Source organism: Anastrepha ludens, chromosome 2 (assembly GCF_028408465.1).
Source record: "Anastrepha ludens isolate Willacy chromosome 2, idAnaLude1.1, whole genome shotgun sequence".
Lineage (NCBI taxonomy): Eukaryota > Metazoa > Arthropoda > Insecta > Diptera > Tephritidae > Anastrepha > Anastrepha ludens.
Genome location: NC_071498.1, coordinates 125,969,889 through 125,994,883, shown reverse-complemented (window position 1 = coordinate 125,994,883; position 24,995 = coordinate 125,969,889). Strand labels below are relative to the sequence as shown.

General features: G+C 36.7%; 1 protein-coding gene across 4 annotated transcripts in view; it reads left to right on the top strand.

Moving 5' to 3' along the window:
* The window catches only part of LOC128855275 (neurexin-1), a 69,073-nt gene that overhangs the window by 21,158 nt on the left and 22,920 nt on the right, over positions 1-24,995 (top strand). For 2 of the 4 annotated variants that reach the window (XM_054090026.1, XM_054090029.1), the window contains exons 13-19: positions 858-1,228; positions 1,303-1,423; positions 15,800-15,947; positions 16,029-16,786; positions 16,902-17,252; positions 17,318-17,553; positions 23,997-24,300. In XM_054090026.1, coding sequence (XP_053946001.1) covers positions 858-1,228; positions 1,303-1,423; positions 15,800-15,947; positions 16,029-16,786; positions 16,902-17,252; positions 17,318-17,553; positions 23,997-24,300 — 2,289 coding nt within the window. The remainder of the gene's footprint in view (positions 1-857; positions 1,229-1,302; positions 1,424-15,799; positions 15,948-16,028; positions 16,787-16,901; positions 17,253-17,317; positions 17,554-23,996; positions 24,301-24,995) is intronic. The other 2 variants (XM_054090027.1, XM_054090028.1) reach the window with 2 other exon arrangements.

Here is a 24,995-nt window from a genome sequence, read left to right as displayed (position 1 = left end):
CTGCGCTAGCAGCCACTGGTACACGGCGAAAGAAAAAAAAAAAACAAATCAGCTTATTTACCGATACCACCCAAGGCGGATTCAGTGCTGAATGTGTCTTTTTCGCAAAACAGTTTCTTTATTTTTTGTGATTTTGACCAGTCTGACGTCAGGTCTCTTACCAATACATTATTCATTCCAATTGCGTTTTTATGTGGATAACGTCGCAAGAAAATGTGTGTGAGTGTGTGTGTATAATTTCTTGTACTTGGTTGTTTCCATTGCTTTCACCTACTCTTCCTCTTCACAAACAAGTAATTTCCCTCCATTTTGTTTGTTTATTCATGGAGTCTTACGACGCAGTGAATTTGGTAGGCACAATTTTGTATTCTATCATCCTTGGTTGGCTATAGACTGAAACTGACAGATGACCTCAAAAATGACATGCAAACAACAGACAAATTTTCCTACTTAGAACAAATATTTTTGGCAGTATCTGAATTGCGTTTAACTTAAATACAGGCGTCTGTGGAGTGACATGATTAATTGGTTAGGTGTAACTATAAACTCTGTAAGCGGAGACTCAGACTTAGAGTAAGAAAGTAAGTAAGTAAGTGTGTATTTAGCCCTTTTCATGAACATTGGTGAAAAACCGTGTAAATCAAATACCGTGTCACTTGAGGAATGTCGTATTTTTTCCGTGTGACTCGAAAATCGTACAACTCAAGTACCGTGCATTTCGAAAGATACTTGTAATCTCTTATTAAACAGATATATCGCATTTTTCTTTGAGCAAAATAAATAAATATATAGTCAATTTGAAAATCAGTTAATTCGCATTCTATTATTTTACTAACACTTTTAATATTTCCCCGCAGCATCAGTGAAGCCTTCATGCCACGTACAGGCTAACGTCTGTGCCGGTAATCTTTGCTTGAATGGTGGCACATGCCTAGAGGGCTGGAACCGGCCGATTTGTGACTGCACTGCTACGCTTTACGCGGGACCAACATGCGGACGAGAATTGGCCACACTAGCATTCAACAGCAGCCAGCATATGACAGTGTGGCTGGGCAATGGGCAAGGTACCAAAACGCAAACTGAGGAGCTAATTATACGCTTTAAGACATCGCGTCCCACTGGTCTGATACTGTTGACGAGCGCCGAATCGAATTCGCCTGATCGGCTGGAGATCGCATTGGTGGCAGGACGTGTGCGTGCCAGTGTGCGCTTGAGTGATCGAGAGAAGGTAATTGAGTTGGGAATGTTTTTGTTTCATAGTAATCACATGAAGGGGTGCAATTAATTTTCTTACTCCTATAGAATCTACTTGCCGGCCAATCGGTTTTGAATGACAATAACTGGCACACAATACGATTCTCGCGACGTGCCTCTAATCTACGGCTACAAGTTGACGGGGTTCCCCCTGTCAGGGGTATGTTATGTATGTATCACCAGCACTTCTATTTGCCCTACTACGTGTCGTGCCGTGTCGTTTTTTTTCATTCTAAAAAAATTTAACTAAATAAAAAGAAGAAAAATATTGAAAATAGTTAATACCTAAGTAAACCAAGCAATAAGATTAAGGGACAGATATCCGAACTCCTTTGCAAGAACATCAATTATAAATTTGTTTGATTTCACTTCTTTTGCTTTTTGTTATTTCTTAATTTTCGTTTTTATATTAGTCGAATATTTTGTATTTTGTTAAACGAGTGCGTTGATGGGCCACAGAACAACGTACACAACTTTACATATGTACATGTATTCGCACATTTTTATGTATGTATATAAATATGTATGTACATACCTACATAATTGTGCATATATGTATGTGTATGTGATTCAATACAGTGGATTTGTTTTTGCCAAACGTACTCGGCATTTTAATTTCATGTAAATACTCGTATATAAAAACGTACAAATACTCGTATTTTTGGTTCATAAAAATGTTAGCCAGTACCTACTTGAAACCACCAATCACCATCACCACTATCACTTAAACAACAACACCTTTGTCAATTGCGAAAAATTCAAGAACCGTATAAATTGTGAAGTATACGTACTGGTCCACCCAAATATAATAATTAGGTAAATAAATATAAATTGTCCACTCGTTGCATTTATGTATAATCCATATAAATACATACATTTTACCATACCATTTACATGTGTGTGTTGAGAAGCGAGAGGAAAGTAAACATTGTTGGAAATAGGGTTTGGCGGAGAATCTGCAAACCACAAATTACTGTATATTTTTTCCGTTTTCATTTTATTCGAGATGTACTTATATCGTTACTAACTTTTTGAGAATTTCCTCATTTTTACATATGCAGCTCGAGTGGGTATTAAGTGCAGTGAAATTAATGGATTCTTCTTCTATATAATTTAGCTTTCATTTATTCAAATCATTTTATACATTAAAATTCATTGTTGATGCCTTACTCTCATTTGAATATTGGTCCGATTTACGATTGAAAACTTTCATCTATTCTCGTATTTCCTTTTCTCAACATTTATTTTAACCTGTAAAATAAAATTTGATGATCACTCCTTCAGCATACTCGTATTATAAATAACACATCTCACATTCACACATACATACATACATCTTATAAATCCATTCAGCTATTATTCAAATTTGTTTGTTACGATTTTGTAATTACATATTGTACCTTTTACAATACGTTACTTGTACCTAACTTTGTTTTGTTTGGAATTCAACATTCGGCACCAAAAGACGTAATTAGCCTGAAGTTTTATGCAAAATGTTTATATATACCAAATTATACTTAACCCGTTGCAACACCAGCGAATGCAGAAGATAAAATAAGATAAAAATTAGGACGAGTGAAGTGATGCCCTGCCTCGGTAGTACTCATCTCCATATCAAATAAAAATTCACTCTTTACAAAAGGTTACAGCCGTATGAGCTTCGCAGAGACTAAAATTCTTTGACCGCTGGCAAGTTTCCTCCAAACCCAACAAAGCTTGCGTAGCGTCCATATTTGCTACATATTGCGAAAAAGAAATCCAATATTTTTGCGTAAAATTTTGGCGCAATGGTTTAAGACTGTTTTAACAAGAGCTGGGCATAGTGCGCTAAATAATTAGTGAAATAAGCGGATTTGTTGAAATGAAGATTTAGTGATAATGAAACCCTTATTTTAAATACCACTAAAAAATTAGTACAATTTAGTGGTCAACTTCGATTATGTGATTTGTGATTTTATCGACATTTTGGACATTTTCTTTAACATCTAAAACGCCTGATCGGAATAGACGGAACCAAAATTGCACGTAATTAGGTGTTACAGTTTCGACACCATTCACAATTTCAGCGGCCTGGCTTCCATTTTCGACTTTGAAGAAAAACTGCAAAATGTACCGAATTTTCTCTTTGTTAATGCCCTCTAAATCACAACTTAATAGAACAAAAGAAAAAGCAGCAAAATGATTGCTCAGTGTGAAATATCACCTTGACATCGAGCATAAACTTTAAATTGTTTGAGCGATACTTTATGAGATATCTATCACTACAGCCATCTACCGAGAAAATAATGGATTTCTTTTTCTCCAAACCAATATGTGACCAAAGCTCTATCTACATGCCAGCACGTATCTTTTCTAACGGTGAACTTTGAAACAGTTTTCGACTGAATTGATCCACCCGTAATCCTAAAACATTTTCACATCTCAGGTAAATTTATAGGTCCTAAAACCTTTCGCTTTGTCAAATCTTTTTTAGCAAACAGACCATTAGATTAAAGATTGGCAATACATTTTCCAATGTGAACTCGTTAAGCAATGAAGTTCCCCAAGGATTTCCATTGTCTGTCATTCGCTTTCCATAGCATTCAACGAAATTAGTAAAATAATTAATACCAACAACAGCTGACGGTCTCTATATCCTTTGCAAGTGAAAGAATGCATTCGAAGCAAAATTAATATTGGAAAGCGTTATGAAAACCCTTTTAGAATGGACGGAGTTCTCATCCGAGGCTTTGTTTTGCTTTTCACAGCCAGCTATCCTGGGTTGCTGCGCCTTCTCACATTAGCTCCATTAGAAGTTGTGGGCTGCTTGGACCATATGCACAACCAACTTGGGCTTACTCTATACCGAAATTGCAGAATACAGACGGGTTCAGGGTGATTAAAAAACTAGTTTATGAGCTCAGTCTTTCTAGACTCAAAAACTCGCATGCAAAAACCCGTCAAATATTCCAAAACGCATAGTATTTTATGAAGCAGATGAAGCTTCAAGTTGCAGACGAAACTCCAAAACCAAAGACACATTCCAGACTTACGCAGTTATCGATACAAATGCTCTCATCGTGTGTTTACAGCCGAATGCACTGCCATTCGCAGCGCGAATATCATAGCGCTACAAACAGCACCGATTGCTTGTCGGTACCTAAAACACTCCAAAGTTCATTCCCTAGCTTGAGTACAGTGGACTCAATCAGTCACATGCTCATCGAAAAAGAATGAACAAACAGACTTCTCTGAATACCTGGACACATACCGAAACATTCACGATACCTCGGCCGAACTCGCTGCACTCGTCAATACCTTCTATCAGGTTATCCAACACGTATCTGTCCGATCTGCCAAAATGTTTTAAGTTTGAAACATATATTCTTCGAGTGTACTGCTCACCAAGGCAACATTAGGATGTAGGATATTAGGAATATGTATGTAGTTATCTACAGCCAACCAGAGCTATTGATGTAATGGAGAAGGTTGATGGGATTTATGTTGGAGTACTGCCCCAGGCTGTCAAAGAAAGGAGCACCCAGTGACCTTAATCGTGTAGCTGCCAAATCCGGACCTCTACAGAGAAAGTGCTCGACAGTCCCCTTCTCTGAATCGCCTCACAGTTTCTGCAATGAGGATTAAATACTAAACTTTGCTTTTCTGCGTGTATGCCGATCATCCAATGACCGGTAAATACAGCTACGTGTTTGGAAATTGAATGGCGCGAAGACCCCAGAACTTAGAAGTAGAACTTAGATATAGTTAGAAGCAGGAGCATATAAATTCACGAAACTGTAAACCTAAAGTCAATTTTACTTTGAAATTATTACCCTATTATATAAGGGATTAACAGAGGTACAGTCAGATTGGGAGGCCACTTCTCATTTAATGAAGTAAAAGGTTTGTCATAGCCGATGCTGCAGAAACTTTAGGCTGGTTTTGTCGACAGAGTACAAAAAACAATTATTTACTACAATTCCAAGAAAGTAAAGTAAGCAAAAAAGGTAAAAAATGGTGGTGAAATTGAACTTTGAAAAAGGCGAGCCAAGAAGCACCGAGAGAATGGTAACTCCTAAACCACTCAGGCTAAAATGCCCATTGAAATCAAAGCTTTGTAAAGTAAAAAGGTAAATAGCCAAGGACGCAATGAGCCAAGTGTCAGAGAGAGATAGGATAGAATAGAAACATAGACAGAGATAGCTAGACCTGTGAGAATTTTCCAGGATTCTTTGGCAAATCTGAAGATATGCTCCAGTTTGAGATATCGAATTTTACTCATTCTCATGACATCGGAACCCAAAATTCATAGCTTTAAAAATTGAAATTTGAATAGGTCGAGCCAAGGAACACCCATTTTATTTAGAGCTCTGGAAAGAGGGTGTATAGTTAAGGAGGGAAGGAGAAAAGTATCAGAGAAAGAGATAGGAAAGAATAGAGACAGATATAAAGGTAGTTAGTCCTGTGAGAACATTCCATATTCTTCGGCAAATCTGTAAATATCTTCCAGTTTTAAAGAACGAATATTACACATTCTCACGACGTCGGAACCCAAAATTCGTAGCAGAACACTCACAGATAAAGGGCTCAGTGCTATCCGCCTCCTTCAGGCAAGACAGGTACATCGGGTCCTCAATGGTTCCAATGGTGGTCATATGGTGACTCCATGGTTTGTGTCCTGTAATAATATCGACCATCAACCGAACAACTTTCCCTCGAAGTTTTAGTAGAAAGTTTGAGAGTTTTCTGTTCGGACTTGTCACAAAACACTTTACAGTTCTGCAGCGTTCTACACCGGACCGTCGCTGTTTATGTAAATTGCATACATAATCGCTGATCCAATTCATGAGCCAATTCCTTGCACTAGCAAAGAAGAACTCACAAAGAAAATGCCCAGTGCCATCCGGATCCTCTAACCAAGACCGGCAAATCGGATCCTCAATGGTTCCAATGGTGGCCATATGCTGTCTGTAATAATACCGACAATCAATCGAATGTCTTTTCTACCAAGTTTTAGAAGAAAAGGTGTTTTCGTGTTCGGTTTCGTCACAAAACACTTTGCAGTTCTGCAGCGTAGAATGACGGTACGAAATTACCGAAAATCATTTTTTTTATTTTTCAATTTTACTGCCAAGTGCGAAATTTCAGCGCTCTTGTTTGGAAGAGCTACCTGTTTTTACAAACAAAAAACTATATTGCGGTAGTTTAGTTTTCTACTCCATTCTAATTCACTACATCAACATCATAGCATCACAGTTCGGGGTGAACCATTGCTTCCGTTACTATTCGCCTCTACGTCACTCGGTCTTCAGTCACACTACGCACTTTGTAAATCAATAATCCTAAATGCATAGTTGGTAATAAAGTGGAAGTTACAGATAAGATAGGGTAAATAGAAGCCTTCATACATCCTTCGTAAGGTAGTAGCCATTCAAACTTAAGTTCGTTTGGTGTGACTAGCATGGTGCATTATAACTCCAATCACATACATATCTGAATAGTTGAGTTATAGTTTTGTTGGTTTTAAAGTTAAAAACGCATTTAGTAGTTAGCTCAAGATATCGAAATTTGAGTAGCAGAAACATTTTGAAGCTTTTTCGTTTATCCGCGAATGCTTTGGTGCCTGATGTAAATCAATTTAATCCTTTGTTCTTGTAAATTTGAAACTTTTTAAAATCTTGATGTCGTGTTTTCATTTGCCTCAATACCAAATTGCCTTATTTTGCCAGAAATCAGAATTGAAAAGTTCCTTCGGACTTACTCTTGAACATAGAGGAATTGTATGTATCTAGAATGTAAAGAAAATCAAAAAATCGAGATCTGCAAGAAAAGAAAAATGAGCGGGAATTTGAGAAATTATAAGAAAGTGTAGTCAGCCGCATGCAGTGGGAAAAGTGAGCAACTGAAAACCTGATGAAAAGAAAACTGTGTACAATTTCAACGATTACTACATACATACGCACACGAAAATTGGTTGCTTGCAGTGGCATTTTAGTTTATTCTTCTTCGTTTTTTTTTGATGGAGTGCAATGCAGAGAAAAATTACCTAACAAAATATGTACATACCTAATTACCGGCGATACAAATGTATACAAATTAACGCATTGATGTCAAATATTTAACTATACATTTATACATACATACATACACACATGCATACATACAAATATTTCGCATTGCGTGAATCTCTTTGCAGGCCTCCGCTAATTTTTTCCACTCTTCTGAAGTCGACAATATTTTTGGAGTGCAAAATCTGATAACTATCTTTTTATAAAAATAGCGCAATGAATATTTGTTAACAAAAAGAAAGGTTAAAGCAAAAATAATTTTAAATAATACTTATAAAAGTTTGATTCTTTACAAACTTAATTTTGACTTTTTCGAAATTTAAAGAGCTTTTAGAATTTTTTCCAAAAAGGAGAGATACATAAGTATGTATAAAAAAAATACATATACGTTTATATAAATAGGTTAAAGAAATTAAAAAATCGACACGCAAGATCAGGTGCACATTTTTTTGTTGCTACTGTTGTTGTTGCTGCGTCCAAACGGCTCCAACAATTGCAGCAAAAAAATGTATATAAGGCGCCGGGGCTGTAATCTGCACCAATTACTAATATTCTTCTAGTGTTTTATTCTAATTCTATATATTCGTGTACTGCGATATTGTTAAAACACCCAACTACTAACTTAGTTTGTGTTAATTACAAAAAAACGAAAAAAAATTATTAAAACTAACCTCACAAACCGTAGTAATCGCAAATGCATTTGCAATACACTGATGTACGTGTGTTTGTATTCACGTACCAAGTTTAACTTATTTACATATCTGCATATATTCGATATTGTCGCACAAAGCACCCAAAATGTCCGAATCGCGTGTAGCGGACTCCTACATAAATATATGTACGTATTTTGCAAATCTCGTAACCCCGTCGCACCGTTACCACGCAACCACCGTACACACGAGCCCGTCCTTGCTCACTAACACCGCCATTCTAGCTGCATTTGCACTTGGTTGTGTGTGCATGGCGCCATTTTGCCGCTCTAACGGCATCACGCATATTTCGCATGTTTCATAACTACAAACTATATATTTATGTATGTGTACTTGTACTTTAGAACTTCGTATTTTTTTTGTTGTATAACTCCTAATTTGCATGGCACAATTACAAACGTAATAGCAAATCGCTGTGAACTTTAGTAATGCCTGTCGTCCCAAGTTTTTAAACAACATCCACATCCCCATTCACATCTTGATCAGCATCACCTAATTCTCAGAGATATTTATCAATGGGCCATTGTTATCAGAAACGTCATTTGATTGAAAATTAATAGGGTTGTTCAGCCAACGATTTGCTCCAGGACATGATAATAAATTGCATATTTGAAGGCGTAACATACATATTTGTTTAAAACACTCAGCAACAAAATTTTGCGTGCAATTGCAAACATTTTTACTTTAAGCAATACTTTAGTAGTTTAAGTCATATAACCAGGAGGTTTGGGCATATTGCACTATCACTAATTTTTTAGTGATAGAAATAAGAAATTCATTGTCACAAGTCTTCTGTTTTTCAATATTTTAACTATCCGCTTATTGCATTCATTATTTAGAGCACTACGCCCAACCCTGAACACCAGTACACAAAATCGAAAATGTGTCGGCATAATTATCAGGCTATACAAGTAAGTGCACTCTCAAAAGCTTGTTAAACTCTCGAAAAGATATATTGTATATAGTATGGTACTTGTATTTCCAGGTTAGTTGAAGTGCACTTTAAAATTTGTGGTTAGGTCTAAAGTGAAGTTTAATGAATTAAGGCGGTGTACATAAATGAATAGTACTTTAGCCGAGTGAGTTTGTATGTGATTATGGTCGAAGTGGTCCGTGTATGGATCCCACTGGAGACATGAAACATGAAATTATATTAGGCTAAGTTAGGTTAGGTTAGTTAGGTTGTAGCGGTTGTCCACTATAGGACACACTCAGGCTCATAGCTCATTGAGATGCCGCGTGGGAAGCTTGCCCTTGTCTCGCTTAAAAGCAATTTAAACTTCTTTAAACTTTTTAGAAGATCCCTGATTTCCACACTACTGAGATCTTCCAGTTCATTAAAGAATTGGCTAACTAAAATAGTAAGTCTGGATAGAGCAGCACAATGGCACAGGATGTACGAGATGGTCTCCTCCTCTTCATCGTCTAGGCAACTTCTGCACAAGTCATGTGTTTGCACGTCTATCCTCTGGGCGTGTCTGCCTGTATCTGCCTGCCTCGTTATAACGGAAATAAATGTGCTAAGACTATGCTTATTTTGGATTAGCAGAAATTCTGTGCGTTTAGCATAGAGAGTCGGCCACAATTATAGGGCGATTGTGCGGGTGGTTTCACTACGCCATCTTTCATTCGCTGCATTTGCAATTTTCTCAAAAATAAGTGTCGGCAAGGATATGCCTATGCCATTGTTTGTGTACTCATCAGCCAATTTGGTGCCAAGTCTCGAAACTGTTTCAATGCCTTAAAGAAATATATTTTTGTCTGTCACCCAAAATTTCATAAATTCGCTTTTCTGATAAGTTACCTCGTGGTTGTACGTAGATATTTACATCTGTCTCCTATTTAGAACTTTAATATTTACATGGGGTAATTTTCTCATAAAATTACTACATATTCTTGAAATTTTTAAGTTAAATGTAAGAATCTTTATTGTACAAGTATGTTAATTTTTCATTAAGCTTACAAAATTAATAAGTCAAATGGCCTCAATATGAAATACGTGCACGTAAAGTTTTATTGCTGGGTGTGCACAATTAATATCAATTGTTTTTCGCAATATCGTTCTGTGAGTACTATTTAAATAAAGTTAAAGTATTTAAATTAAAAGGTTATCGCATTAAATGCATATATACAAACATATGTATATCAGCTGTTCACAAAGCCTCGCATAAAGTATCACCTCACTATTCACACCTCATTCATACATTTCGTGAAATCGCTTTAACCATTTTTCGATATTCAATTCAAATATCCCAGAACATTTTAAATAGCTTTTTCGTCGAATCGAAGCGTTGAAAATATGCTCTGAAAATCTGCACATAATTAGTTTCTCATAGATTTTAATAGATATTAATTTTGTTAAAGGTTCAATCAGCAAAACCTTAATGGCCAAAAACGATATCTTTCGCGAGATACTTAATGAACGATAACTATCGATTACTATTACTAGGAACTCGTATATCATCAGAACTGAGTATTGTTTATGTTTTGTCTTGTATTGTTTAAATTGTGAGTGTGTGGCTTAAGTATTCGCGTATGTGTGTGCGTAAGAAAAAGTTTTAACTACACAGAGATTAATGGAACATTAGGTTTGATTTTTTTACGGTTTCCTAATTCTTATTTTAATTCAATGCACTTCTAGATTTTATTGCTGAAATATCGTATTTGTTCGTTCTCAACTTGGCGCACTATTTATGTAAATCACAACACATACAAAAAAGTAGTTTTTTATTTATATTCAAGTTATTTACTTTTTTCTTCAATTTCATTTCGGATTTATTTCTAACTCTAAAAACTCTTAAGATGCAGCGGTTTGAATCACTTGTCGGGTGTTAAAAAATAGTAGTGGCCACCATCAATAAAAAATATATGTATCCAGGGTATCCAAAGTTCTTCATCTGGTTGTAAGCAAGGCTTGCAACACAAAATGTACATACATTTTCAATGAAAGTCGAAATCTGTGTACTTCAGTTTTGGTAGGGAAAAAAGGGTGAAATTTGGAGTCGCAATTTCCGTTTCAACTTTGCTTACGAGTTAAGAGTTCAGAGTTACTTTGGTAACCGACTATAAAATTTTCAATGGTTCTAAATCAGTGCTGTCCATCCCATAGATCAATTGATCACACGTATTCTTACTCTCCATCGTTCAGTCGTTAGCAAATCAGCAACGAATAAACACCAAGTTTGTCCGCGACGCTTAGTGTATGCAATACAATGCCCTGTGAGAACTTTTTTATGCTAGAAAATGCTTTTGGGGCTTGCAATGCCTTATATGTTACAAATCGTTCAAAGGAGGCATTTCGATTCCTCCCACAAAAATTTTCTACTCCAATCCAATATTTATTTTGGTTTAAATTTCCTACTGGGGTGCTCCCATTCTCTCGTTCTCACTTATACATTCACATTTTTCATTCTGGACAGCACTGTTCTAAATATTATAGAATCTTGTTAGAATGAGAAAAAAAAACTCAAGAATAGAGAAAGAAAACTCTCTTTCCAATATTCAAGACGGTGATTGAAAAGTGAAAGAATAAAATTGCAGGGTCAGGCGATTTGGAGAATGCAGGGTTTTAGTTTGTTATTTTGTTGTAGAAGTCGCACAAAAGCATTGAAAGCCGAAGTCTGAGACTTGCCTTTCGGCTTACCGTATTAAAATTCCACCACTGCTCCATTTCCCTTGGTCCGTGGTACTAGCATTTGGTATTGCTTCGCGGAGGGGGAGCGGTCTTTCTACGTAAATATGCGTTGACACACGACGCCACTTTGTGATGATTTTATTTATCAAATTGACAATATCTCGTTAGTTAGAAATCTACTTCCCGATGCCGTCTGTCTAGCCAACTTTGTCCAGAAGGAATTAGGCCAAAAGTCCAACGTCCGTTTTGTGGATTGATCCATCGACTCTGCCACTTCTGCCAACAATTCTGTATAGCTGTTTGACGATGGAACTCATTTTTTGATGATTCAACCAGCTCTCTCGCCAAAATGTTCCAGCGTACAAGCGCTGCCTCTTCTGATGTAGTTCCGAACGCGCTACACACTTTTACACACACAACAAACCAGATAGGTGCACCGTATAGAAGGACATTTCTTATCACGCTTGCTCACAGCAGCTTACATTGTTAAATAGGCCCTCCCGCGTTCATCATAGGCCGATATAGGGCCGCTGATATTTTTTCAGCTTTCCCTACTGCATATTCAATATGTGGCTTAAACGTTCTTCTTCTTCTTAATTGGCGTGATAACCGCTTACGCGATTTTGGCCGAGTTTAGTAAAGCGCGCCAGTCGTTTCTTTCTCGTGCTAACCGGCGCCAATTGGACACACCAAGTGAAGCCAAGTCCTTCTCCCCCTGATCTTTCCAACGCAGAGGAACCGCATCGAATACTTTCAAAGGCGGAGCGTTTGTATCCATTCGGTAGCCGCTGGATCTTTATTCGCTGCGCTATGTCTATGTCGTTGTAAAGCTTATACAGCTCATCGTTCCATCGTCTGCGATATTCGCCGTTGCCAACGTGCAAAGGTCCACAAATCTTACGCAGAATCTTTCTCTCGAATACTCCAAGCGTCGCTTCATCGGATGTTGTCATCGTTCAAGCTTCTGCGCCATACGTTAGGACGGGCATGATGAGAGTCTTGTAGAGTGTTAGTTTTGTTCGTCGAGAGAGAACTTTACTGCTCAGTTGCCTACTTAGTCCAAAGTAGCACTTGTTGGCAAGAGAGATTCTACGTTGGATTTCAAGGGTGACATTGTTATCGGTGTTAATGCCGGTTCCTAAATAAACGAAGTCTTTTACAACCTCGTTCACCACCAAACCCATTCGCTTTGCCTCTTTATCCAGTTTGGAGAAGGCAGAACTAACAGCGCGGTTGTTAAGGCCGATGATGTCGATATCGTCGGCATACGCCAACAATTGTACGCTCTTATAAAATATTGTGCCTGAGCGATTAAGTTCTGCGGCTCGTACGATGCTCTCCCATATCAGGTTGAAGAAGTCACACGACAGCGAGTCACCCTGTCTGAAACCTCGTTTGGTATCAAACGGCTCGGAGAGGTCCTTCCCAATTCTGACGGCGCTGCTGGTGTTGAGTGGTGTCGAATGCAGCTTTGAAATCGACGAAATTATGGTGTGTATCGATTCTCCTTTCGTGGGTCTTTTCCAAGATTTGGCGTATTGTAAATATTTGGTCGATGGTAGACTTTCCAGGTCTAAAGCCACACTGATAAGGTCCAATCAGTTGGTTGACGGTGGGCTTCAGCCTTTCACACAATACGCTTAACGTTAGTCTAGAATAAAATATAATACCAAGTTTTTTAAGAGCAGCTTTTGAGAGGAATTATTTTTCCCAATTGTGATACTCACGACCTCATGCACTTTTCTGCCGCTTATTAACACTGCCTATGTTTTATGTTCCGCTAACTCAAGGCCTGGATTTGTGAAACCGCTTCGTTAGCTACTTCTGTCACGCCCTATATATAATTGCAAAGAACGTTAATGATATACAGAAGTCTTACGGGCTATAAATAGTGTAAATTGTCAAAAATTAAGTCTAGCCGCCAAGACTGTTTCACCTCGTCCAACTCGACAGCGGGGTAGTTCTTAACAGAGCTGATTGTAGTGAATTCTCTCTAAGTTGCACAGTTTTTGGTTTCTGTATGAAATCGAATTGACTAATGGCTGACGGCATTTTGCAAGTCATTTAAATTCGTATTTGTATGTGCCTTTGAAAAACGAAATTTATTCACCCGCATTTTCTAGATAGTATAAAACTCTAAAATTATAATAAATAAAATCAAAATTTAAGGAAGACTACTTATACACATATGCATTCACATATGGGACAACTAAGCATAAGTTCACTTATATATTTAATTCATATAGTGTTACACACATATGCACTTATAGGTACTGAACATTGAAAACATCACTGACGACCATTCGAAAATAGTCAATACTGAAATTTTCTAATAGAAGTGTTTGGCAAGATTTGGTGAATCGCGAATTTTTGTCATGTCGAATGATCGCGGCTCCGTATATATGCTTGCACTCATATACTCGTATGTATGTAAATATGTCTTCTACAAAAAATGCTCGCAGCTGCTGTGCTTTCCCGGACATTTCGATAATAGGGAACATTCCGAAACATTGTTTTTTGTTCTCCAATTGATAAAAAGTTCGCAAATGCATATAGCCGCAAAGTTTGAAACAGGAGTGCGACTTATTTGGATGTTACTGCATTCACTTACATTCAGCCTTCGGATGAAGCCCGAAATTTACATAACGAATGGGTACTACTTCATAGTAAAGACTTAAAAAGTTGTTTAAGTAAATTATCTAACAATTTCGTTGACGCCTCATAGTTCATAATTTTTGGTACAATGCTGTGCTTATGAATGTCCGCTGGATTGTCCTTGAGAATTTTCAGCGAATCGTAAAATTTTTGTTATGGCAAGTGCACGCAGCCGCATATGTACTTATACTCGTATATAAATTCATATATTTGTATGTGTATATGCCATCTTCCTGTGTGCCTAGTAATGAAGCATTTCTCTATGAAGAAATTTATTTATTTTTTTATTTTAAGAAATTCACATGATAATAAAATGATTAGGTAAAATGAAGCGAACGTAGCGCTAGCAGCAGGATAAAGGAATTCATTTGATTTGGTTGAAGGGATTCTAATAAGTTTTTACTAATTACATACTTTTGGAGGATTTGCTCTTTCTACTAACGATAAGCTACTATTAAATTTAGAATATTTGATTTTCAATGATAACTTTACATTTTATTGAAAAGGTGACGAAATGTGAAATAGTTCAAAAAGAAAGATATTTCTAAATGAAATTAAAGTAAATAGAAAAAAGTATTATATAAAGTATTATTAGTGGTCATATCAAAAAGCAGCTGTAGGCTACAGCGCTAACATTCTTTGTTTCTAATTACAAACGAATTATACTCCACTGTTATTAAATTTACATAATTCAGTCTCTTGCTGTTAACTTTTGGAGAAAAATGTGTCTATGGTGATAAGTCTTCATGGGACGAGTACCCCTCAAAAGTCCATGCGTTCCTCTCATTGAGACTTCTCTATACCTTAACGTTTTCTGATGTTTATCTACGATTACTATAGTCACGCAGAATGCCGACAAGTGATTCTTGTGAAGAAGCGCTCAGTTTTTTTCTTGTTATTAATTTCTTGTTATGAAAAAACACATTTCTCTTATTTTTTAACTACTGTAAACTGCACCAATTTAGTAACCCCAAAACTGCAAACTGAATCGGAACAAGAACTTAACGACTCACCAGAAATGCTTGAATATTCTTTTTAATAATATATTTACATAGATACATACATACGTAAATTCGTATAGTCGTACAAATGGCTATCATATATGTGTACTATACGTAATTATGAGAATATTATCTACTATGCAACTACTTTTACGCCTTTCACTAAGTGAATTACTCATTTAAGCAATATTTAATCGTAATTTACTACAAACATACATACATATATACCAGTTATATACCTAGAAATGCTTCTTGTGATTTCAAGATATTGCAAAAAAAAAAAAGTTGTACATTGAGGAGCTGACTTAACATAGTACAACGACTCCTCATTTACAACACACACGCACACATATATATACATATGTATGTATGTACTATGTTGTAATTGCCTAATAATACTTATGACTAACAAGTACTAAATATGCAGTAGCTGAATTAGGTGTGCGTTGCATGTGTGATTTAGTATTTTATCTAGCATAAATATGTATATTCCGACAGCGGAGACTATTCTCGGTCGCCACAGCACTATCGAAATACGTTCCATCCACTTGGGTGGAATGTTCCATGCCGAGGAGGAAATTCAAATGACATCTACTATGCCAAATTTTATTGGCCAACTACAAGGATTCATTTTCAATGGACAAAGGTGAATTTGATGAGAATTTTTTGTATGCGCCTGTTATAGTAAGAGTGCCAAATATGTATGTATACATTTCTCTAATTTCAGGTATATAGATATTGTCAAGAATTTGGGTCCTGAGTTATCGGCACTGCCAAGCACTACATTTAAACTAACGGCGCGTTTTGTGAATTCACCACCCGGTAACCCCTACCATGCTGCCACCTTCCGTTCGAAACACTCATACGTGGGTTTGCCGATGCTTAAGGCGTACTCGAGCGTCTCGGTGGATTTCCGTTTCAAAACCGTCGAACCCAATGGTTTGCTGCTATATAATGGCGGACGTCGTAATGACTTCATTGCCTTGGAGTTGGTCAACGGGCATATTCATTACACCTTTGATATTGGCGATGGCCCAATAACAATGCGTGACAAATCACGCATACACATGAACGACAACCGCTGGCATCAAGTTAGCATACGGCGACCGGGTCCCAAGACTCATACACTCACGGTGGACGACTCGTTCGAGATAGTGACATTGACTGGCAATAGCATGCACCTGGAACTTTCTGGCATACTCTATATTGGTGGCGTTTTCAAGGATATGTACGCCAAACTACCGGCATCCATTTCATCGCGTTCCGGCTTTGAAGGTTGCCTTGCTTCCTTGGATTTGGGCGATACATCGCCTACCCTGACTAGCGACGCAGTTGTGCCCAGCTCTCTGGTGGTGTCCGGGTGCGAGGGTCCGACGAAGTGCAGTCAGAATGCATGCGCCAATCGTGGCGTCTGCGTACAACAATGGAATGCTTATGTATGTGAGTGTGACATGACTTCATATACCGGCCCGACGTGTTATGATGGTGAGTGAGTGGTGCGGTTGCGGGCAGCAAATTATTAGTAAATTACTAGCAAACTATTCTATTCAATTTGCAACAACTCGTAATTAAAATCATTTTCTTCTTTATCTGATTTTAGAATCGATCGCCTATGAGTTTGGCAACAATAAAGGCATAATTCAGTATGGCTTTCCGGAAAATATGCAAGCAGATACAGAGGAGGACAACATAGCTTTGGGTTTCATTACAACCAAATCAGATGCAGTTATTCTACGAATCGAGAGTGCAACAACTCAGGATTACATGGAACTCGAAATTGTCGAAGGCAATATTTTTATGGTCTACAATATTGGTACGCGAGATTTGCCTCTAGGTGAGATTGGTACAAAGGTGAATGATAACACTTACCATGTGGTGCGCTTTAGTCGCAAGGGCGGCAATGCCACACTCCAACTAGACGACTACAATGTCCAAACGCTGAGTCCCCAAGGTATTGCAAGTCCAAGAAGGCAAACATCGCTTATTTGATTTCTCAATGTTATTTGTGTATTTTAGGACATCAATCGACCGTTTTCAATACCATGTCCAGCATCCAGGTGGGCGGAAAATTTAGCCGTGGCGGTAGAACACGCATTGAACGTCCATTTGCGGGTGTTATTGCCGGATTGTCGGTGAATAAGTTACGCATACTGGACTTGGCTGTTGAGCGTGATCCACACATAACCATACGAGGAGATGTTCAATTGGTAACTGGAGTATTAGATAGAAATGATCTGCAAAGAATGCAGCAGGTTAGGGAATTTATTTTAAACAATCAAACTTGCAAACTCTTCAAATCTCAAGTATTCTCATCGTAAATAAGTCTTGCAAAAAACAAAAAAAAAATATCAATCAATCAATCTCTTTCCTTGATTATATGAATAAATAATTTATGAGCCATTAATTGAACACTTAAAACTTTACACATACACTTACACATGTATAAAAGTCTAAATACTGTAAGTATGCCAACAATAATTTTATTGAGCAAGAAAACATTTCAGAAAGCCTCCTGTAGACTGCAGCATGGATATGGACAACATATCTATAACTTTCTATAAGCCATGGCTGATGTTGCACAATATATTATATAAGTTTGGCGAAACATTTTTGCGCAAATGGTTTAAAACTGTTTTATGGTCGATCTGGGCAATGCTATGACTACTAACATCCCGGTCAATTTCAATTACTTCTGTGACTTTATCGACATTATCGACACTTTCTTTAACATCAAAAATGCCTGAACGGAATCGACGAAACCGAAAGTGCACGTTACAGAATTATTAGCTGTTACAATATCGGCACGATAAACACCATTCAAAATTCAGCGACCAGGCTTGCATTTGCGCATTATCAAAGTAACTGTACCGAATTTTCTCTTTGTAAACACCCCGTAACTCTGGGGCTAGTACGCAAACTCTGGGGCATCTCCCGATTTTGGTACGTATACTTAACGGGTATTATCCGTTAGGTGCCCATGCGGTGAGGCTTGGCATTGCGTCAAGCCCTTTCTGTAGAAGCTGTCTGGAGGGCGAAGTGAAATCAACTCAACACCTTCTCTCAGGATATTCGTAAATCGCCACTCGTTGATCGTCATCCTCAAAACCTCTAATCTAAGCCCTGGATTCTGTCTGGTTCCTCCGCCTTTCCTGTACCCCTCCCCTCCGCCTGTATGGTATCACAACGGACAAATTTAAATTTTTTGCCCAAATGGGCCCCTCGTAAGGGCAGCCATTTAACCTAACCTAACCTAAGCTCAGCTGGAGTCAATAATTAGTCAGTCAGAAGCTATTTCTCTTAAGTTGGACAAGCCATATTTAATGTACGGCTAGGTTGAGATGGTAGTTCACTGCATACGAAAATTTACCGATACCTCACTCTAAGCCACATACACCGTGAATGGTTCTAATATATTCGGATTTTTGATGTTTTTGTAGAGAAATTCTAGTGACCTTCTCGTGTGAAGCTTTGATTATACGAATTAATGTATGAATGAGAATGAGGTTTACTCTTCGACTTCATGGCCTTTCGTACTCTCTACTCATCACAGTACCTCATCCAAATCAAGTTCCTTTAATGAACCTTGGTTAGAAATCGAAATAAACTGACTACACGAGATTTGGTGTTTCATAGGCGCCTAGCCTAGCGGAATCTCATAATTCACAAGAGGCAGGAGACTTCCAAGCAAGAAATATCAAAATTTTGTTGGTTTCTCTGGAGAAAATCAAACTGCTTTGCAATCACGTGAAGAGATTTGTTGTAATTAGCTACAAGTTTATAATTGATTGAGATAAAGAATAGCGTTTTCTAGATCCTCTTTTCTGGCAAAGAATACCATGTAGATTTCGTTTTGACGTGATAAAGTCTTATAATTCAATTTAGGCGGCTGCACGCACGAAAAAATGCGTCGTTATCTTGCTTATTCGTCGTTATCTTGCTCAATCGTCGTTACCTTGCTCATGCGTCTTTACCTTGCTTGAATGCATGGTAATGAACCATTTCTCTGTTGAGAATAGGACGATGATAGGAAAAGAAGAAATTAAAGGGAGTGTTTCGAGTGTAATGTGTCTTGAAAAAGTGCCTCTTAGTGTTGACTTATTAACGTCTGATGCACAATCGAAATTGAACATATCTTTCACGAATTTGATAAATGTTTCGTGATTTTTCACGTTTGTGTAAATGTAACTAGATCAATTCCATTGCGATTCCATTTACCTCCTTCTCTATATCCATACAAAATATCTATCAAACAAATAAAATTAGAATTTTGTTTTGAAAATTGCAACCATTACATCAGTATTTTCTTATGACGTTGTCACGTTAAACTATTGTCAGTAAACCGACTTTACAGACAACCTCTTTTTTTTTTAGAGATTTCCTTTAATCGAAAACTGCCAACTAATTCTTGTACTGCCACTATCTGGACTTGAATGGCGCTATAATGGTCTGGCTGGCCGAATTACATATTCTGATTTAATTGTTTTGAATAAATACCCCAGCTTAGAAACAATTCGTGTAAAGTTTATGGATTCCAGAATACTCTGTCGCGTTTGGGAAATGTTGCATATTCACTATTTGGGTGTGACAACATCAAGATACCTCTCTGGTCCATGTTATCAATTGGTAGAAGGCTTAATAGCCTATTCATTATGAAGTGGGTATTGACTAAAGCCTTCTATTGGTATGGACCTGACGACTCTAAGGCAAAACAATTGGATCTCCCTCTATGGCCTATATGTAGTTAAATGGCGTAAACTTCCTACAAAATACATTGGTTGAGGTTTTCCTCCGATTTATCTTTGATGGAGTACTAAAAATGGAGTGGGCAACTGCCGAATGGTAGATAAGTTTTTTAATGAGAGGCTTTTTCAAGTCATTTGCGATTGCTTTCACGTGCCGAGGGTTGATCGCTATTGGAAAAACTTTTTACTATACTTTGTATTAAGTATATTTTCTTATAAGGCATAAAAAATAAGAGTAAAAATAAAAATATAAAAAAAGTAAAAAAAAGGTAAGAATAGTGATACCCAGGCACGTATATCGTTGCGTAGTGCCAATTTAAGTCCAATTTTCTCCTTAAATTTATATTGTGCCTCCTAATGTCGCCGACCAAATGTATAGTCCTAAAGTTATATGCCGTTTTCGAACTATAGATGTCTATATGGTATTTTTTATTGGCAAGACAATCATACCCTGTGTTTATTGTCAGTATACCATACAAAAACATTAATTGCCGCGGACTCTAAGGTATTTCAAGGATACTCTCAGCTTAAGTTTGGTGCTTTTGTAAACACATGACAACTTCAAATAATTGCCATAAATGACATCTACAAACACCTGCCAACATTTTTGAATAGTCTGTGTATTAAGAAACTTTGAATATGGTGATTGGCAATGGATTCACGCCTCCCATTCGCTTCTGTTGTACCTAATTACAATCATTATAGTTAAAAGACTAGAGTGAACTTATTTTGCTAGGTTTCCTGGCACTTTTCTTTTAGAGAGAATATTGAATATTGTGAGAAATCCATTCAACTACGGTTTATTCAACGATCGCATGCCTTGATGAACTTCTCAAACTTCTTGAATTGCAGTTGAGAACTATCTCATAATTTCTCACTTACCAGCGCTATAAGACCCATAGAAGATAATAGTATATCTTAGGGTGTATTGCTACTATCAAATCTGATTTCGCAACTTCAGCTCGCTTACAAAGAGCACAGAAAACAAAAGCTGTTAATTGTTGTTAACACGCCATTGTTGTTGACGTTGCTGTTAACATTCCATAAACTCTAAGTTTACACCTACATTGACATCTCTACATCTAGATATGCCTCTATTGGCCATACCTCCAGCTGAAATGTTATCAAACTTTACATACATATTTACAAAATTTTACACTGTTCAATTTTTCTTTACTTTTCTTAATACTTTTCCAAAATGTCAATAAGCAAGTGTATGGCTCCTAAATTATTATCATATACTGTACTGTATATTTGTAAACTTTTCATACTAAATAATAACATTGTGATTGTTTCGATGTAAAATATTATAATATTGCATTCGCATTCTTTCTCGTAATTATTTTTAAGTTTATTAAACAAAATGTCAACTGCTCTCAGAATCCAATCGAATTAATATTAGCTGTTGAGCCATATATTAGGGCCACTAACAAATACTTGGTAATATTAATAACTTTAGATTTTGTGAGAGCTGGTTGGTGTTTAAAAACGCTTATTTAATATTTTGCTACTTTTTCTGCTATTGCACCTAAAACAAAAAACCTAACACACACATATTATATTTTCATTTGAAAAAGTTTATTTAGTGATAATTTTTTTGGTTTGGCTTACTTAACTGATGTCTGTTCTATTGAGTAATAATTATAATTTAACATTTTTGCTGTTCGATTCTCTTTACGGTATGTGGAACGAAAATTCCACATCAGATAATAAGCGACTACAAAGCATTTTAACAGATTTTTTTATACACAGTGTGTGCCCAGAAAATATATATACAATTTGTGTGATTACAAAAATAGTATATACTCGTATAGATTACAGATTAAAGGTTTAAATTAATATAAAGAAGACAGATGTAGTTAGAATTTATTGCGTCAGCGCAAATGTTCAAAATACTGCCATTTTGAAGTCAGGCGATAAGTTTCCATTAGTTCATCTCTGGCGGTGCTTTTGGATAAAATTTGCCTCCCAGAACACTGCGTGTGAACATTTTGAATAGGCTCGCTGCTTTCAATGTGATCAATGAGCGTATTATGCGTGTGATCAATGATGCGTTTAGTAGGTAGATATCTCTGAAGCTCTGTTCTAACCCGGTTTTGCAACTTTACTACGCTTCTATACTTTGTACTTAGATGGTAGCACTTTAAAAGCTTAGCTTTTCAAAGTTTAGCCATTCAGGCCGATAACCTCTGATGTTAGTTGCCGCCGTAGCCAAAAGCGGTGATACTTAACTACCATTCGTAGTGACCGGGCTCAAACCTCGGACAAAAAACACCAAATGATAGATAACGTTTTTTCTAATAACGGCCGCTCCTCCAAACCTCCTCCAGCTTCAAAAAATAGCCATCAGCCGTTCGGAGGCGGCTAAAAACTTTAAGCACCTCCTTTTGTGGAAAACATTTAGACGCACACCACAAATAAGAGGCCAAGCAATCAACAAAGGAAGTAAGCGTCAATTATAAAGACATATAGCCATGGTCAGAAAAATAGTGCATTTCCCCAAAATAACATATAATGATGAATTTCATTACTGGACAACCTGGTATTTTTATTTTTGCAAATATCTATTTTTTTATTTCAGATAATCTTAAAAAAATCAAAATAAATATCAATTCAATATCTATAATATAAATATAAGGAGTTCCCAAAATCGGAATTCATCAAATTTTGAAATAGCGCATTTTTATTATTATTTTTAACTGCAAGAAAAACAGAAATTAGTTATTTAAAATTTGATTCTTAATTATTTACCTGGTTAGAACTTGGTTGAGTATCCATTTTTTAAAGCTGCTTCACACCTACGAGGCAAATTTTTGATATCCAAAAGGAATATAGTTCCACACTTCCTGCACTCCTTGCCATGGTTCATTGGTATTTTCAATTTTTTTGGATTTGCAAGGAGGTTAAGGGCGGGGCTTTGCTCTGGTCAATCCAGAACTGCAATTTTTTTGGGAAATTTAATTTTTCACCCCTTTCACTGTATGCTTGGGGTCTTAATCATCCACGAATAACCAGTTTAGTGGCAGGGAATCATCGGAGTTTGGCTCCAGGGTGTTTTTGAAAATATCACGCTAAGCAAACTTACCTATATTTATTATTATTTATTCTCACAATTAGTCCAACTCCGTTCCCAGAAAATGATCCCCAAACTTTTCAACTGCACCGTGCTTTACGGCCTTTGTTCACCGGGGATTGAACTCTTGCTTTTTTTCATGAAGAGTAAAAGCTTTCCCATTAAGAACAATCCTATTAATTTTAGTTTTATTATTTTCCAGAAATGTATGTCTTCACAAAAGGTACAGGAAAGTAGCTGTGACTTGCCATTGCCATATTTGAAAAGTTGAAAAAATTCTTTCCATTATAGGATATTTGATGCCCACAATACGTGTTGGGCCTCAGAGCAACCGAACAGTGGTCATGCACTAATCCATTCACTTAGGGCAACCACTGATGTAGTAGTTTTTAGAAACAAAACCGAGCTAACTCTTTAAAAAATATTATCAACCTTAGCACATCTTGCATTTCTCGTCAGACTTTTAAAATGCATTAAGCAGCTTCGGTCGGTGTTAGGATTTTTTCATAGATTAATTAATCAATTTTATTTTTTGTGTTCACATTTCAATCTACTTGTATTTTCCTCTCTCACTTTTTACTCACTTTAAATAATGCACTAACCCGAGCACATTTCTGACTCTTTTCTCCACAACTGTCCATTTTTCATAACTAACATAACATAGTACTCGTTCATAACATAACATTTATGCATGGCTCTAATCATACTCGTACATTATACATTTTACTCGTATACTTATACCACCAACTGCACTGCTTGTCTTAACATACATACTCATACATATTTATACTCATACAGCGCAAAATACGTGTTGCTTGATGATTTGTTTCTGTATGAACATTTTATATATTCTCTTGCATTTCATAACACCAACGAGCAGACTCCGGCGAGTGGCTATCCCGGTGCTATTGATGATTTAATATTTTCGGGTGCTGGTTCGGGTTGTCGTGGAGATGATGAAGATGAATGTACACCGCCATTCGAATCTGGCAGCGGAGATGATTTGATAACACCAGTGTATGTGCCGCCGACAAAACAAACAACAACAGCACAACAAAATGTTAATACAGACAAGACCAATGGTACTGAGCGCGCTTGTGATGATGAAGATTGCCTACATGGATCTGGTGATTATGGCGAGACTACGGAGCAGTTCACATCCACCAGTACGGCAAAGGGATCAGGTAAGTTCTTATATAATGCTTTTGTTACAAGTTAAGTTGCCATATAGTTGGTAGTCAGTATAGTCATTTCATTGGCATTTCACTCACAATAATTCTGTTGTTATTGCGCTAGCAAAACTGAGGGTAAGAGTGAGAGCTAAGTAATCAAAGTAAGAAGAAGGAAGGGCCAACATTGCTTACGAATTGATTATATTATAAATTATTTTTTTTTTTGAGAAACCCGATTGTATTTTACTAGTCTTAGTTCTTAAAATACATATATTCAGAAATGCTGTTACTAAACATGCCAGGGGATATTGAAAAACGTTAAGATATGTATATATTTTAATTTAAACATTTTTTTTTTACTTTTGGTTCACTACAGTTAGGACACACAAATATATGCACATCTTTATGCACGAAGCCGTATGAGTAAGAACTTAGAACAGTAAACAAAAATACAAGGTGGCGCAAAATTAATCAACCTATCGAAATATTTATAATTTTGGCAAATGGCGTCGTACGTCAATCATATTTCACACTTGTGACCTAGACAACTGCTGCAAACAAATAAACAAGTAATAGAATAAAGATTTCAATCACTTAAAACATTTATTTTTAACTGCAGCAATAAATAATGGAATCAATAAAAAAAAAGTAAAAATTATTTAATAAAACAGTTATTCAAAAACAAGATTGGATGATTAATTTAGCGC